Source organism: Bacillus rossius, chromosome 1, assembly GCF_032445375.1.
Source record: "Bacillus rossius redtenbacheri isolate Brsri chromosome 1, Brsri_v3, whole genome shotgun sequence".
In the NCBI taxonomy this organism is placed as follows: Eukaryota; Metazoa; Arthropoda; class Insecta; order Phasmatodea; family Bacillidae; genus Bacillus; species Bacillus rossius.
In genome coordinates this window covers 259083351-259099431 of record NC_086330.1, presented here as the reverse complement: position 1 = coordinate 259099431, position 16081 = coordinate 259083351, and the positions used below count along the sequence as shown (strand labels likewise).

Below are 16081 nucleotides of genomic sequence, written 5' to 3'. Positions count from 1 at the left end.
GGTCGTTTTTCCAGTACTCATCTTCTTCTCGTTTAACATGTGACACAGCTGCCGTCCAGTCGTTTTTACAAATGCTGTTAATGGCTTCTTCTGTCAACATTTGTATATGGTCGGCTTTTTGTGAAACGTTTTTGTCCGACGCACGAGATTTCACAATGTTCCAGATATATTCAATTGCATTTAAATTACAATGATACGGTGGCAACCTGACTACTTCGTGACCATGTCTTTCAAGGATGTCGTCCACACGATATTTCGGAGACGGGCGTTGGCACTTGACGATGTTAAGTAATTCTGACTTTGTCATGTCTTCTTCATAAGCAATGTTGTTGCTATTCAGCCACTCTTGAATTTGCGCCTTGCGCGATGCCACAGTCGGGGCTTTATTAATCTGCACTGAATGGTAGGATGCATTATCCATTACAACAATGCAATGTGTGGGAAGATTAGGTATAAGCCGTTCAAGTACCCACTTGGAAAAGTTATCATAATTCATCTCATCGTGATAATCTCCGCTTTTACATTTGGATTTGAAGATTAAGAATGTGCCAGGAACAAAACCCGAAACCGAACCAGCGTGCACAATAATCCATCTGTGTGCTGCTCTGTCGTTCTTAAGTACACCCTGCGTATCTGGATCTTGCCAGCATTTGCTCACAGTGTATGCTGCATGTATCCATGTTTCATCAACATATACAACTGGTAATTTATTCTCACCTAAACTGTAATTTTCCCTCATTCGTCGCAAATACCTTCCCCTCCAAGCGACAATATCTGTCCTTTCCATCAATACTAGTTTCTTGTCTTTGCATTTCTTAAATCGGAAGCCAATCTGTTTTAATATTTTCCGCAACGTTTCTCTACTTCCAGCAAAATCGATTTCTTTCCGCAATACATACAGTAATTTCTTCAATGTTGGCACTTCCTTTCGATAGGCATAAAAGTTTTGAACTGTACGTCAAACAACACACAAATCAAAATCATCCAGAACAATTTTTTTACGGCTTGTCTTCCGTTGTTTGCCCGGTGTACATACTCGTGTATCTGTTAGTTTTGCTATGCTCATTTCCTTATGTATTTTGCATATTGTTCCCACAGATTGGCCAGCTGCAGCTCGTTTTGTAGCATTTTCGATGGAATGTGCGTGTTTTACAGCAAGCTTCTCTGCATCAAAATATGAAATAACATTTCCTATAATTTCACGTGCTTGACTATGAATAGTCGGACGCGTTATCCTAGATGATGCCATTATTGTATAACGTTATTAATGCATATATTCCACTCGATAGTTGATAACGCAAGCAGCAACCATACATTCCGATTCGCGAACTCACACGTTAACCACGCCGGATGAACTGACGTGTTCACTTGTCACGCATCGCTGACTGTACTTGGCGATAGCCGGCTCGCCACCTGCTGCTCGTCACCGATTGGCCAGGTCAGCTACTTACTCTGTCTCTCTCGCGCGCGACCGCATTCTTTCGAGATACATTGTTTTCTTGGCCGTGTTATAGCAAGTAGATATTTTTCACAAACAGACTGTATAGCTCGATGAAGGTCACTGGCCAGGTTCGACATTGTACTGGCTGAAAACGTATTGCAAGACATCCTTTTATACTTTTTTATTCGTTCGCAGAAACTTCTTTCTTGTGTTTGGCTAAATCTGAATTTGTTGACAAGTGAGTTAGTGATGCTTTCAGACTACTTTGAAAAGTCCTCAAATCGTCACGTCTATGTGCATTCGATACTTCGATCATATCGCGAATTCGAGAATCCGAGGCTTTCACGCGCTGGTCGATGGCAAAGAGATACTCTAGTAATTCGATTTTCACACATTCTACTTTTTGAGCCAGTAGCGAAATGTATTTGCGGATAACGTCGTCATGAGACGTGAGAGCAGTACGTAAGTCTCGACTGCTACGACCGAATTTTGAAATGCAATGACTCATGTTTGACGATAAACTGATCGAAACCTTGTCTGTACCTACCCTTATATAGAGGCCAGTGTTTTACTATAACTAGGAATCCGTGTTCTTTTTTCCAACAAGTAGCACATGTTTTGAATTCCTGGAATGTAATGTCAGTGTTTACGTAATCCTCATAAGCGTGACGTAAATTAAGTTCGTCCATGCGAAAAAGTTATATGACATTTGCGTTTTCTCTTAGGAGATGTTTTGTTATACGACTGTACGTCTGACACAGATATACACAGTCTACTTTAACGTGTCTGCCCATCGAAAAGTACTCTTGTATTATGCCTTGCTTCTCGCACATTACTTTGTCGAAAACAAACACGGTATTGACTCTCGCTTCGCTAGGAGGTACCACATCTACAATATCATTAAACGGGAAATACTCCAGACCATCCACCGATTGTAGAACTGTAGCTAGTCGCTGGTATTTTGGCTGTTGCAACGATTTGGAATAGAGGTACACGTTTTCGAACCTAAGACCGTTTGGTTCCTCTAAAAACTCAGTAGAACGCACATTTTACCGCAGTTGGACAGACCCGCCATTATGCATTGTACGGCAGAAGGCAACAGTAAGCCATGTCATGATTCACGCGCACTAAATACATCGTCTTGCGTAATGCGCACGGGCAATCACACTTCTTGCTTGACGACTTGCGTTGTACTGACAAAATATTGTATAAAAGAAGCGTATTTATACTTTCTGGTCAGTTGTGCCTAATGCCTCGAAGAGGTAAGAACAAAAAACACATCGGTGTAGGACTCATAAACTCGCTGATAAACAACCAACCCTTCGAGCTGCACATTCCCGGTTACAGATTCTGCGGCCCCGGCACTAAACTAGCGAAAAGGTTAGCTCGCGGTGACGTTGGCATTAATTCTCTCGACGAAAAGTGCAAGCAGTACGATATTGCATACACACTTAGCAAGGATCTGGAATCCAGACACTGGGCCGACGAGATATTGGCACAGGAAGCCGAAAATATAAGTAAATCGTCGAACGCGGGATTAGGAGAGAAAATCTCAGCTTGGGGCATTTCCAAAATCATGAAGGCAAAGACCAAATTAGGACTGGGTGCTCGTCGAGCCAGCTCCATCAAGTCAAAGACTAATTCACGCAAGACCAAACATAAGACTGGCGCAGGTGTGCAAAAAGCCAAACAAAAATTACAGACTCTCGACAAGAAGATTATAGGAGGATTGCTTCCTTTGCTTTTGCCTGCATTCGGTGCTCTCGGCGGCCTCATCGGTGCAACGAGCGGTATAGTGCGGACAGTCAACACTTCGAAGAACGAGCGCAAGCAGTTAAAAGAAGCACAACGACCCAATGCCAGCATGAAAGCCATTGCCATGGGTAAAAAAAAAAAACTTCGCAGGACTCTACTTGCAACCTCACAAATCAGGTCGAGGTATGAAAAAGAAACGAATGAAAAAATCCTAAGTTCTTTGCCGGAACGTCCGCTCACCAATATAGATTTAATCAAGTACGCTCGAAAACATAAAATACCAAATTTCCGGGGGGTGTTTATGCGAGACACTTTACCCAGCAATCCAAAGACACGTGAGCGCGCCATAAATAATTTAGATACATTGTCAGGTCGTGGCACGCACTGAGTAGCGTACAAAAAGTCTGGAAAAATGGCCAAGTATTAAGATAGATTTGGTAATTTACGACCTCCGCCAGAACATAGGCGGTACCTGGGCCGGACCACTACATTGTTCTACAACTACGAAACCGATCATTCACCTAATCAAACAAACTGCGGACTCCTGTGCCTTTGCTTTTTAACAAAAAAAAAATGATTTTCTGACAAAAAAAAATTGCTACTTAAAGGTTGTGCAGTGATGAAAATTTATTGTTCATATCTATGACACTTAAATTGACAGGTCACGCATCAGAGCTGCGGGTGGTTTATTTCCCGCCTTTGGATTTAGACGGAGAATGGTGTATCGGACTCGTAGATTTTCAAACGTATAATGCCATACCGAATATCGACGAGGAAAATTGCAAGATCTGCTTCCTGAAAAGCGATAGGACCGCTCATGAAATACAGTTAACTGTTGGCTCTTACGAAATTTACGACATTGCAAATTACATCAGGGATATGTTACCACATGATGTAGACTTTCAACTGCGTGGAAATCCAAACACTCAAAAGAGTATTCTAACATGCAGTGAAAATGTCAACTTTACGAAACCTGGGACCATAGGTACGATTCTTGGATTCGAACCAAGGGTAAATGATACAGGAAGAACGTACGAATCTACGCGTGCAGTAAACATTTTGCCTGTGAAGGTCATAAGAATAATCTGTTATTTGGCAAGTGGAACGTATCTTGAACGGCACTAAATTAAATGTGAAAATAAATCTTGAACAGAATTTGTTTAAGTTTACCAAGTCTTTAGTAATTTGTCTGTTTTTTTTTTTGTACTTGTAGTAGTGTAGAATTTAAGTAATAACATGTTTGTTTTTTAAAAGAACTTGTGTTTTTATTTTCTCAAACCTGTAACCTTTACCCGAAATTACTTCATTTTGTTTATTGTCCATGTATCGATTCTATAGGTAGATTAATGATTTTTTCTTTTATGAATTTAATATTTTTTTATAAATTTATGAGACAATAAATACAAATTTCCAAGATTGTGGACATAACAGCTTACTGGAGGCTGGTAGTATAGGATTTTAAGCCTCTTTAAGAATGTTGAACATAATTATTTGAAATGATTATATTTACACAAAATTACAATTTTTTACATCGTCCAGGAATCTAACCAAGGATATGAATCGATAGAATCAATTAGTATATTGATTACAAATTTATTTAATGAATTTTGGAATTTTTCCCGAATCTTTAGCATTAAAATTACGGATTTTTAAGACGGCAGACATGATGTCATATACTACCTGATGATATATATGCTATGAAAAAAGTGGTAGGGGTCAGTCTGTCTGCAGCCACCATGAGGGAAGGATCAGTCGCCATTTTTATTTTTTTGCTCTTACCGGGTTCGAACCGAGGACTCCGTGCTCCATTCATAAAAGTATGTTTTTAAAATATTTCTTATTAAAATTTTATTAATTGATATTTTTTATAAATTAAAATTTTTTTTTCATTAAATTTTGATATTAAATATTTTCAAGATGGCGGCCGTAACGGAAATTGCAACGGTGACGTCATAATTTAAAATGTCGGAAAACAAAATGGTGGAATGTTCAAGAAAACTAAATGACATCCTCCAAGATGGCGGATCCAATATGGCAGATCCAAAATGGCCGCCGGGGTCAAGGTCAAGGTCACGGCCATTCAAGATGGCCGCCGTGACGTCACAATCCAATATGGCGGTCGGCTCCACGGCTCCACAGCCTGAAGCCTGTGCCAGGAGCCCCCAAATCTACTACTTGTCTGCTATGTCTCAGGCCGATTGCTCCTTCTGGAAACTTTCGTTTACAGAGTCTGACACAGTACCTTCTTAGGTTGCACAAAAGCTTTCAGAACTTTTTGTTTTCCTGTACGTCACTGCGGGTCCTCGGATTGCCCCGACCAAGTCAACTATAGAGCCAACTTATTTGTTCTGAAATTACTCGTGTTGTCTGGCTACTGACAAACTGTTTGTGGAGCCATAGCTGATCTGAATCATAGGCTTCTCATTTCCAGCGCTGTAAATTTTTAATTTATTATTTGTTACACCTGAATGACACAGTGTTCACAACACTGTGACGGTAAGTGACGGATTTGTGACGATAAGTGACGGCTCTTTGATGGTTAAGTGACGGCAAGTGATGGCTCTGTGGCCGCATGGCTAGTGATGGTGTGTGACGATAGCTGTGTGACGACGAGTGATGGCTATATTATGGCTATGTAAAGGCTCTGTTATGGCGTGTAATGGCTTTGTGATGGCTCTGCGGGACTCTGTGATGGTGTGTCTTGGCGAGTGATGGCTGTGTGATGGGCGTGGTTGTAGTTTCGGGCTGGGCGAGTGTCTGCTGGACGAGCCAGCGGACCACGAGTGGAAGTTCACTAACATGCCGGTGGGCGCCGTGTACAATGCAGACCAGCAGTGCTCGCTACGCTGGAACCTCAGCACCACGGCCTGTAACTTCGGCCAGGTGAGTTCCTGCACATCAGTGAAATGTACACAAGGAACGATAGCAATCTGAGGCGAAGTCTCTTTCTTCAACACTCACAAATTAGGTTCCCTGCCTTTTTCACTAATGACACTCATTCATGAAAGTTAATCGGAACATTTTGTGTTATGAAAGCTATTTATAATAATGCACTTGTCAAATCTATTAGTTTATCCCGAAATACACCTGTGATTCTGCATATTCAAACAAACTGCCACCACATCGGTAATTGTATGTAATTAATCACCGCCATACCACACCCATTTCTTGGTTTCACTTCCGTTTCCCGGAAATAGACGTAATGCTTCATGTGTAGGTGCACGAGCCCCTATCACACTTCACGTTCCCTCTTGCAATAGATGCATCAGTTGCACAGGAATGGTAATATTGGACATAATATTCCTTTGAAAGCCTTTTGCGGCATAAAGTTCTTCTTAAAACCTTAAATATATGTTTATAAACCTTCCACTTAAATAACAAGAATTTTTTAATGGAGACTGTTTAAGTTTTGTCACTAACACTTATTTTAAAATTTCAAAGTTAAAATACATATTGTCAGGCGTTATTTAAAGTTTGTAATTATTTTACACTTCATAACATTTGAAATAAAAGTAATTTAAATTTACCTTATAGCATGATAAAAGTAACTATCGCCAAACTTTAAATTTGTTATAGTACTTTTCACTTAAATTAGCAGCTTACCATTAACATCTTCAGAGATTTAGAGTTGTGAGATGGCTCAACATTCAAAATAGCACCCGCCTGAGAGTATCCAAATTTAAATATTAATTTGCGGAAAAATATAAAACTTTTTAAAAATGTCCTAAGATTTTTATAGCAAATACTTTTTGCTTTCGCAATCAGCTTAAAATTAAGCCGTTGTCACAATATGCATTGAAACAGAATGGTTGCCAGTTTCTACTAGGTTATTTCTTCTGAATTAATGGTGTAAATTTTCGTTTTTGAACAATATATTTAGTGCATTATATTATGTAGTTCAATCTAAGTTTTGATAAGAAGGCTAAATTTGGCAAGTATTTTTGTTACGAATTTGTTAAAGTTTATGCAAAGGAAGAAGTTTTTAAGCTGCACAGCATAGTAGGAGGAACGACGGAGTACTATGACAGTGTAAACATTGACTATGCAAAGATGGCGGCCCCCGGCAGTCGCCATCTGCTGGAGGCCACCATCTTATCTGCCTGGGACAGTGTAAACATTGATAACATAACCCTGACAACCAAACATCGTATGCTGGAAGTCACCATCTTGTTGACGTCCGCAGTTATGTTTAAAAATACCCCCACTCAGTGTATGCTTAAAACAAATGCCGCCATACTGCTATGTCTAAATTTCAAAAAGACAGCTCCAAGTATTCTTAAAACAAATGCCACCATACTAGCTATATCTAAATACAGCTCGCAGGGAGTGCCACATACTCTCGACGCCATCTTTAATGCCAACAACCACCACCAGAGCGTCACAGAGGAGAGTGTCATCTATGTGTTGTCTGCTGAGATGCCACGCACACAGTATGCAATTATAATTCCCCAGATAATATTTTATGTCAAAAAATAGCATAACTATGTCTTGATTGTGTTAAGTAATAAAATTATATAAAAAATAGTAAAAGTACATGTCCAAAGACTATTAATATTCCTTCCAATGTGTCAAGTAAAATAAGCATATATGCATTAAATATAATTTTAAAATAAGTGTTATACAAATGCTGTGTAGGAAAGATTCTCTGTGAGCTGGAAGCTTACCCATATAGTAAGAACAAATAACACTGGCTCTCTGCCAGTGTGTCAAGCAAAATAAGCATACATCCATTAAATATAATTTTAAAATAAGCATTATACAAATGCTGTGAAGGAAAGTCTCTGAGCTGGAAGCCCACTCGCGCGCAGCGACCAGCGCTGTGAAAGTGTTATTTACCTACTGGGTGACAGTGAAAGTGTTTAGTGCAGCGAACAAAAGGACCGGCCGTCGCCTACCGCAGTCGCTGTGCTCAGTAAAAATGAGCAAGCATAAGGAACATAAAGAGTGGAAAAAGAAATAATGTAGACAACACAAGGGTAAAAAAGAATGTTAGTTTAATTAATAACCATTAGGAATGGGGGAAGCAACCGGTAACACATTTCTCGTGGTGTGAGGGATCGGCCCCAGGGAGGGGAGCCCCACCACCATCTCCGCCTCGTCGGGTAGACACGTTGAGGAGACGAGCACACGCTGCATCCACTCTGCCGCAAAGAAGACAGTCGCCGCTATCTCGGGGATGAATACCGCTATCTTGTCGAGGGGAGACCTGTAGGACATTACATAGTATAAACAAACACATTCGCTACAACACAAAACAGACAATATAGCCTGACAATAAATTACATTAAGCCCATTTTAGCTTTAACGCAATCTAACCTGAAAATAATAAATTTTTTTAAACTCAAATTAGCAATTGTAAAAAAAGCAATCTAACCTAAGAAAAAAGCAATCTAGTCAGAAAATAAATTACGTTAAATCAAGTTAGCAATTGTAAAAAACAATCTAGCCTGAAAATATATACATGTAAAGCAATATAGTCTGAAAATAAATTATATTAACACAACTAAGCATTTGAAATGCAATCTAGGCAGAAAATAAATTACTTTAAGACCATTCTAGCTTTAAAAGCAATCAAACCTGAAAATATATTACGTTAATGCAAGTTAGCATTTTGTAAAAGCAATCTTACCTGTAAAAAATATCAAGATAGACTGAAAACATAAAACAAGCCTGAGTATGATAACATGTGTAAAAGCAATCTATCCTAAAAAGAACCTGAAGAAATATACAATGACTGGGAAAAGACATACCTTTAGGTTATTCTCCACATGCAGTGGCGCGGGTCGGAACTCGCCCGAGGGGTGGGAGGACCAGAGAGCGCTAGTGTTTTCCTGCAACCACCCCTCGGGAGCCAGGCAGGGGTAACAGCACTCAGAGAAGCACTGCTGAACATAACATGGTGAAAGGATAATCATGGTCTGGGGAAAAGCCTAGGTTTTTATGTCTCCAAGGAAGAGTGCTGACACTGTCTTCAGAAAGTCAATGCTTATCAATCACAGTGTGGCCTCGCGATCGGAAATGGTATTGGGTCGCGAGAACCCGTGAATTTCGAAGCAAGCAATCCAGGTATTGAGGAAACAGGAGTGAACGCAGTACGCTGGGCTTGACACCCTTGGCCTTACGCGTAGAAGAGCCATCCTCCATCTAAAATGCATAAAGCTTCAGGCGAAGACCTACAAACTCCGTGTTGATCATGCCAGCAGCCTCATCCTTCATCACCCCGCTTACACCCTTGTTGACTAAGGGGAAGCATTGCTCATTACCTGGCGCATAATTTGAAGTGTCAAAATGTGAAGCTAAATCGGGACGAATCGAATCATAAATGTTGTCACACACAACATGGTAAATTACTGAGTTAATATCCGAGTACAAGAGATGCAGAGACTGTGGAGGGAATTTCGTTTGCATATAATTATAATGAAAATCATATAAAACCATTTTTGATAAATCTAAAATGGCGACACCCATGTACAATGGTTTATCAAAGGTAATCGACCCTTTCTGCAACTCTGTGAGGACTAAATTCTCATCGATGATTTGCCGAGCGTCCAATCAGCTCAGCCGCCCCAAATACAGAATCGTACTGTGAAGCAATGCGTATATCCTTATGTTTCCGTGTATTTGCTAAACTCTTACCATAAACACTGTTAGAAAGTAATTTAAAAAACGAATTCTCGAAGAGGTTCGCAGCCTGGGCTCGACGCTCAGAATTAAAAGCTATATAATCTCTCATCCTGGTCGCCTGCTCAAATCGCAACTCGCGGTGAATATTGCCGATGGTTACCCCATACTGAATGTAGTGCCACAGTATTTTAGCATGGACAACATATTTAGTACGCAGCACGAGAGTTAATAGTAATTTACTCATATGCCCGTTTGGTGGTATGCCATTCACAAGGGCCAGAGGCAGATCTGATAGGCGATCATGACAATCATCGGGAAAGGTCAAATCTATTTCCACGAAATATGATGTATCACCATTGATGTCAATGGTGCTGAAATCACAACTCGAATACTCATCCAGGGAAACCCATTGGAAATTATTCACAGGAAACTTATCCAACATTGTGTGAGCATACAGAGTTTTTACATCAAAATAGCAAATTTAAGAAGATGGAAGGCTAGGGTCATGACTGGACATGTAAACATTATTAGCTTTTGCATGACGATGACTTATGTTGGTAATACCTCCACGAACGGCAGACTCTAGGAAGAGGTACTCAAGACACTCACCGGTTTTAACTAAAAGTGCATCCCATGTGAGTGAGGGAGCGGTAATGTAATGAGTGGGATCAAGTGAATAATATTGTAAGCAAACAAAACGAAACGACTCGAATATGTCGGCCAGCAAACAAGTATCCACCTTAAGATAACTAAGTGCATACTCATGCAGTGTGGCACAATGGAAGATGTCCCAAGCCTTTTGAGCGTGAGTATAATCCAGATCACTCATGTCCATGCCACTCATTACATTATGGAATGCTTCCTTTGGCGGTAGCGAGGCAGTCTGCAATTGCTCACTAGACTTAACAAAATCATAGGGAAACACAACTTAATGCATAGCTAACTTAAACTGTGTGTCATCGGGAAACATTGAATGGGTGAGTATCAACTGATCCGGCGTGAGATTGCCAGTGAGAGTTTCCAGAGATTGATTAAAAAATTTAAGTGAATCGATAAACTGAAGACGCACAGTGTGCATGCCTCCTTGCACATTACCTGAGACAGGTATGTATTTAGTAATACACTTGTAAATCTCTAGAGTTACACCTAATACTTTGACTCGCTGGGGTTCTCCACAACAAAGGAGCCATCCGGCTGTGCAATCCGCCACGAAACTGAGTACTTCATTAAAAAGTGGGCATTATAATTTTGCAAATTATGAAAAACCGCTACAAGTTGTTTCTATTGCATCCTGAAAGCCAGGTTGCATTTCGAATGGGCATAACCATGTATTTCGCCAGTCAAATGGCAGTAATCGAGCACCGTCTGCCCAGCCAATACCTTCTTACAGATATGGCAATGTGTTTGACTAGAAAGCCTTGCAGAGATGGCTGGAGTCGGTGTCTTAACAGCAATGGTCGTTGAATATATATCACATTCCCACTTTGTCATTGAAACTAATTCTGGGACCATTTCAGCAATACAATTATCATTATCGAATTGTGCATACTTGGTCAAAGAGCTATCGTACACACACACAAACAAAATGCTACATGCATATGGTACATGTTCGTTTACTTGTGTGGTATTAGATGACTCATCACCAGGCAAACAGGTGGAGATCGGCTTAAGGTATGACTCGGTTTCACAGTATGCAACAAAGCCGAGGTGATCCTGCTTTGCAATATTTGTAAACTGTAAATATTTCTTCTCCTCTGTAGGGAAACAGGAACGCACTGCTTGATGCTGGCTGCAGAGAACAGTGTGTGAAGTTAACCTGTCTTCACATGTGAAGTATTAAAGAGAGTGCTCGCAAATCAATTTCATCACACAACCTCAGGATGGTTGTGAATATAATAATCTGGACAGATTCTTAATTGTTACAAAGTGTAGGTGTACTGTCGCATCACTAGAACCAATCGCTAAAATGTTTACATGCCTCACTCTTAGCTCAAAGGATATGCAAAGAGGCTGGATAGAGGATTCTGATATGTCACCAAAACAATAATGAACAATATTCTCCTTACTGTCTATGCATGTATAAACGTTAACGGAAATATTATCGTACCTCTCGAATGTATTGATCTGATGGAGAGTGGATGGGAAAGTCAAACCAGACGTTTTAAAAGCCACAAGTGTATCCGGATACGAACTGGCCCACTTAATGTTACCTTCCGCAGTCGTCACACCTGCCATAACGGCATACAGAAAGCAATACTGCTCGAGACAATTAATATTGACACAAGCTTTCCTATTCGACAAAAATGCCGGCAATTTTGTGTGTGGTGCCCTAACTGTGAAAGCTCTATAGCTTGAGACATGTACATCCATGTTAATCAATCGTTGTAGAGCCCAGACACTGCCACAAGCAGCGAAATCACTAACGTTCCTATTGATTTCAGGAATGAATACTAAATCATAGATTTCCCCTACTTCATCAGAGAGCAGTACCGCGGCTGAGTGGGTTGTAAAATAAAATGTCTCACTCTCGCCTCCCTGCACAGTTTATTTAACAAATGAAGCCGAGAGTGAAATGTAGACTTTGAAGGGGTGGATCAAGATAGAAGTTAATGTCAGAAAGGGAACCCTACATTTCTGAAGAAACTGGTCCAAATAGGGGTCAATAGACTCAATATTGTTACGAATGTGAGCAAGGCCACGTCACATGCAGGTGCAGAGCTAGCTGGACTGCATCACATGCCACTATAACATGAGATGTGCAGTGCGCACCTGGGTCACCGCTTCCCCTCCCTCCAGCCCTCAGCTCCCCGCACGGTGCTGTTAGTTTGACATCCGAAACCTGACAGCTGCGAAGTTACGCGAAAACGCCGACAAATGTTTCGAGAGATTTCTGCCGTCGGTGCGGAATGACGCGACTGTCCCCAGCCGTGCTCATGAGTTCCAGAAATGGCGGCTGATATATAAAAAGAGGACATCGGTCTCAGCAGGGTAGTTCAGAGAGAGAGTTCAGGCGGGAGCCTTCCCGCGGCAGAGCTTCTGGGGCGATAGTGCCGCGGGTGCGGCAGAGTGGCGAAGTCCTTGGACGAAGGTTCCAGGGCAGGGAGTGAGTGAGTTCAGTGGAGTCGGGAGTTTTCCCGCGGCGGAGTTTCCGGGTGATAGAGCGGCGAAGTCCCTGGACGAAGGCTCCAGGGCGAAGAGTTCAGTTCCAGGTTATAATGTCGCGGGCGCGGCGTAGTTCCAAGCAAAGTTCCGAGCGAGGCGTCGAGTGGAATCTCGGCGAAGGCAAGTGCGTCAGCAGTGGTGGAGTGCGATGACGAAGTCCCGCGGCTGAGATATACGAGGTGCGCTGCGGCGAGAGTTGCGCCAAAGGTGCAGCCCAGCGAGGTGTGTGGATTGTAAGAAACAAGTGACTGGTGAAGCAACATTTTTAAGTGCAATTGATTATTTGGCAATTTTATAAGAGTAATTGTAAGTTACATAAGTAGTGGCCATCAATAAAACTGTGTGTGTAGTGAAATATATTAATTGGGCTATCATTTACGAACCCGCAGTAAATCGTAACAATATCATTACCGATCTGAAAGTCCAATATCCAGTTAGCAAAAGCACTGTCCAAGATGACACTCTGCAGGGGAGGCAAGTCAAAAGCCTCATGCAGCTTCACACAGGATGCCCGCGCACTATCGCGAGTGCCCGACATGGAGGCCTCACTAAGATGGGGTTGCTTTGCCTCGAGGGAGTAGACATGGTGAGGAGAGGAGAGACAGGATGTTACGTTCAGCAATACAAATTACTATCTGGAAACATAAAAAATAAATTTTTTTCGTGTAAACAGTAAAGGAAACTGTCTTTTGTATACTGAGTAAAGCCCAAGCTACATGAACATGTTTCTCCGCGCGCGCTGTAAGCACAACTAAACGCAGACCCGTTTCCCCTCCATTTATCCACCCTCCACACCACATCGTCATGACAACAGGCCCTTCCCTGCCCGGAGTCGGGAAGGGAGCCTGCCATAACACACTGCATAGAGACCTCTCTGTGAGACGTTATAAATAGAAACATGTAATAGAAGTTACATTAGCATGTAAAAGATATTGTGAAATACAACAGTTATGCTAACATGTAAAACAACAGTTATGTTGGCATGTAATAGAAGGTACATTAACATGTAAAAGATAATGTGTAATAGAAGTTATGTTGGCATGTAATAGAAGGTATGTCAACATGTAAAAGATAGCATGTAATATAAGTTATGTTTACGTGTAAAACAATTACATTGAATCAAGCGTGTTGCAGTACAAGTAGAGACTTACCTCTCGTAGCATGCGCGGACAGCAAATGCATACATTAACTACCCGCCGACAGTATTTAAGCAACTCTAGCTGGGTCAATCCGGTTTGGCCACACTTTCACCAAACATCCATAAACATGTACGTAACCGTCACACAGAACTTTTATCTTAAGAACTATCTAGACATCAATGATAATATATTATGTGTGAACACATAATTTCTTAAAACTTTGAAAACATTTGTCTTATGCGGTTTTGAGGGTAAAGTAGAAAGAAAAGATTCGAGACATTAGATTTTTATTATTCAATGGTAGCCCACACCTGTGGGGAACAACACAAAGAGTTACAAACCATGTTACATGTATGTATTAAACCATAATGCAATGTGAAAACATTTAATGCATTAAACTATAAAGGTACAGTGAAAACGGTATTATTATGTGCGTAATAACAACTAAAAACAAATTTATATATTAAACCATAAAAACAATTTTATGTATAAACCTACAAATGTATATAATGCAACATGAAAACGATATTAAACTACAAAAATAATTGAATGTGAAAAAAAATTTACATAATAAACCATTAAATAAAATAACATGAAAACAATTGTACATATTAACCTACAAATGTATATATTCCAGTGTGAAAACTATATTAAACTACAAAACCAATTGAATGTATAAAACTATAAAAAGTATATAATGCAATGTAAATGTACTAAAACTAAATGTGAAAAAGATATTAAAGTTAAATTACACATTCCAGTTTTGAAAACGAATATATGTAGTAATAACAATTACTGAACACAGTATTACATATTAAACTATAAATACATTTTAACGTGAAAACAATATTACATATTAAACTATTAAAGTATTAAACTACAAAAGTATTACATAGTAAAATCAAGTTACTAAGAACCAATAACATGACGTAAAAACATTCACTGTAAGAGTATATAACTTAATGTGAAAACACATAACATGTTTATATTTTCTTTATAAGGTCTGTAAGCAAGTTACTCAATGTGGTTCTGGCAATGACTAGCATTCTTTCGTCCATTGGTTGGTAGCAGTCATGGCTCACCGCTGGATCTAGGTCACCCTCATCAAGGCCTCGCGCTCTGCGGGAGGAAGAGCGGCGCTAATGTCGGCGTCTCGGCTCTACCGATGGCGGCGGCGTCGATGTAGGGCTCACATGGTGGGAAGTCTGGCTGCAGGCAGGCAATGGCAGCTGCGTAGCTGGTAGGTCGAAGGTGTGTGCGTAAACCTCTTCACTTGTTGCGGGTAGAGCTGTATCGTTGCATAGCATACTAACGCAGCACTCTCCGAAGCCGGGGCAAAGAACCACTTCTAGAGGCAGGCCTTTCGGTCTTGGGTTGTGTATATGTTTCGAGTGGACGGTAGAGTCACATTCTTCTGTAACATGTCTCAACGCACCCTGACTCCACTCGCTCTACTCAACACTGCCTATGCTTGGAGTTACACCTGGATCCGTGTTCTGGGGATTAAAGCTAGCCATCCTCACATCATCACATTTTCTGCACGACTGTTCACGCACGAACCTGCATGTCTATTTAAAACAATATTTACCAGATGGATAATTAAATGTATTATGCAATCACAGCACTCTGAACAGTTCATTCTCTCGTAGCAGGGTTCATATGGGGAGTGGAATGAAAAGGTGTCATGTTGATACATGACCTGTTACCTTGGTATTGAGATACGATGGCACTGAGAATTTGTTTAACTGTAATATGTAGGCTCACGCCAATGGACACAAATGATAACTACAATGCGTGTTATGCACTTGTATCCATCTTGTTATTAATTGTGGGTCATAACGAAAATGTGATGATCCGGTACACGATTCAACATAACCGAATTCTTCAGCAGGTATTCTGGATGTTTGGAGATCATGACGCGTACATGGGAAGCGTGCATGAGGATGGCTCAAATGGACAA

At 40.7% G+C, this 16081-nt stretch overlaps 1 protein-coding gene across 1 annotated transcript in view; it reads left to right on the top strand.

The window, feature by feature from the left end:
* The window catches only part of LOC134529979 (A disintegrin and metalloproteinase with thrombospondin motifs 6-like), a 225691-nt gene that overhangs the window by 49696 nt on the left and 159914 nt on the right, over positions 1–16081 (top strand). Inside the window, exon 9 of the mRNA XM_063364509.1 lies at positions 5935–6079. Within this exon, the coding sequence (XP_063220579.1) occupies positions 5935–6079 (145 nt within the window). The remainder of the gene's footprint in view (positions 1–5934; positions 6080–16081) is intronic.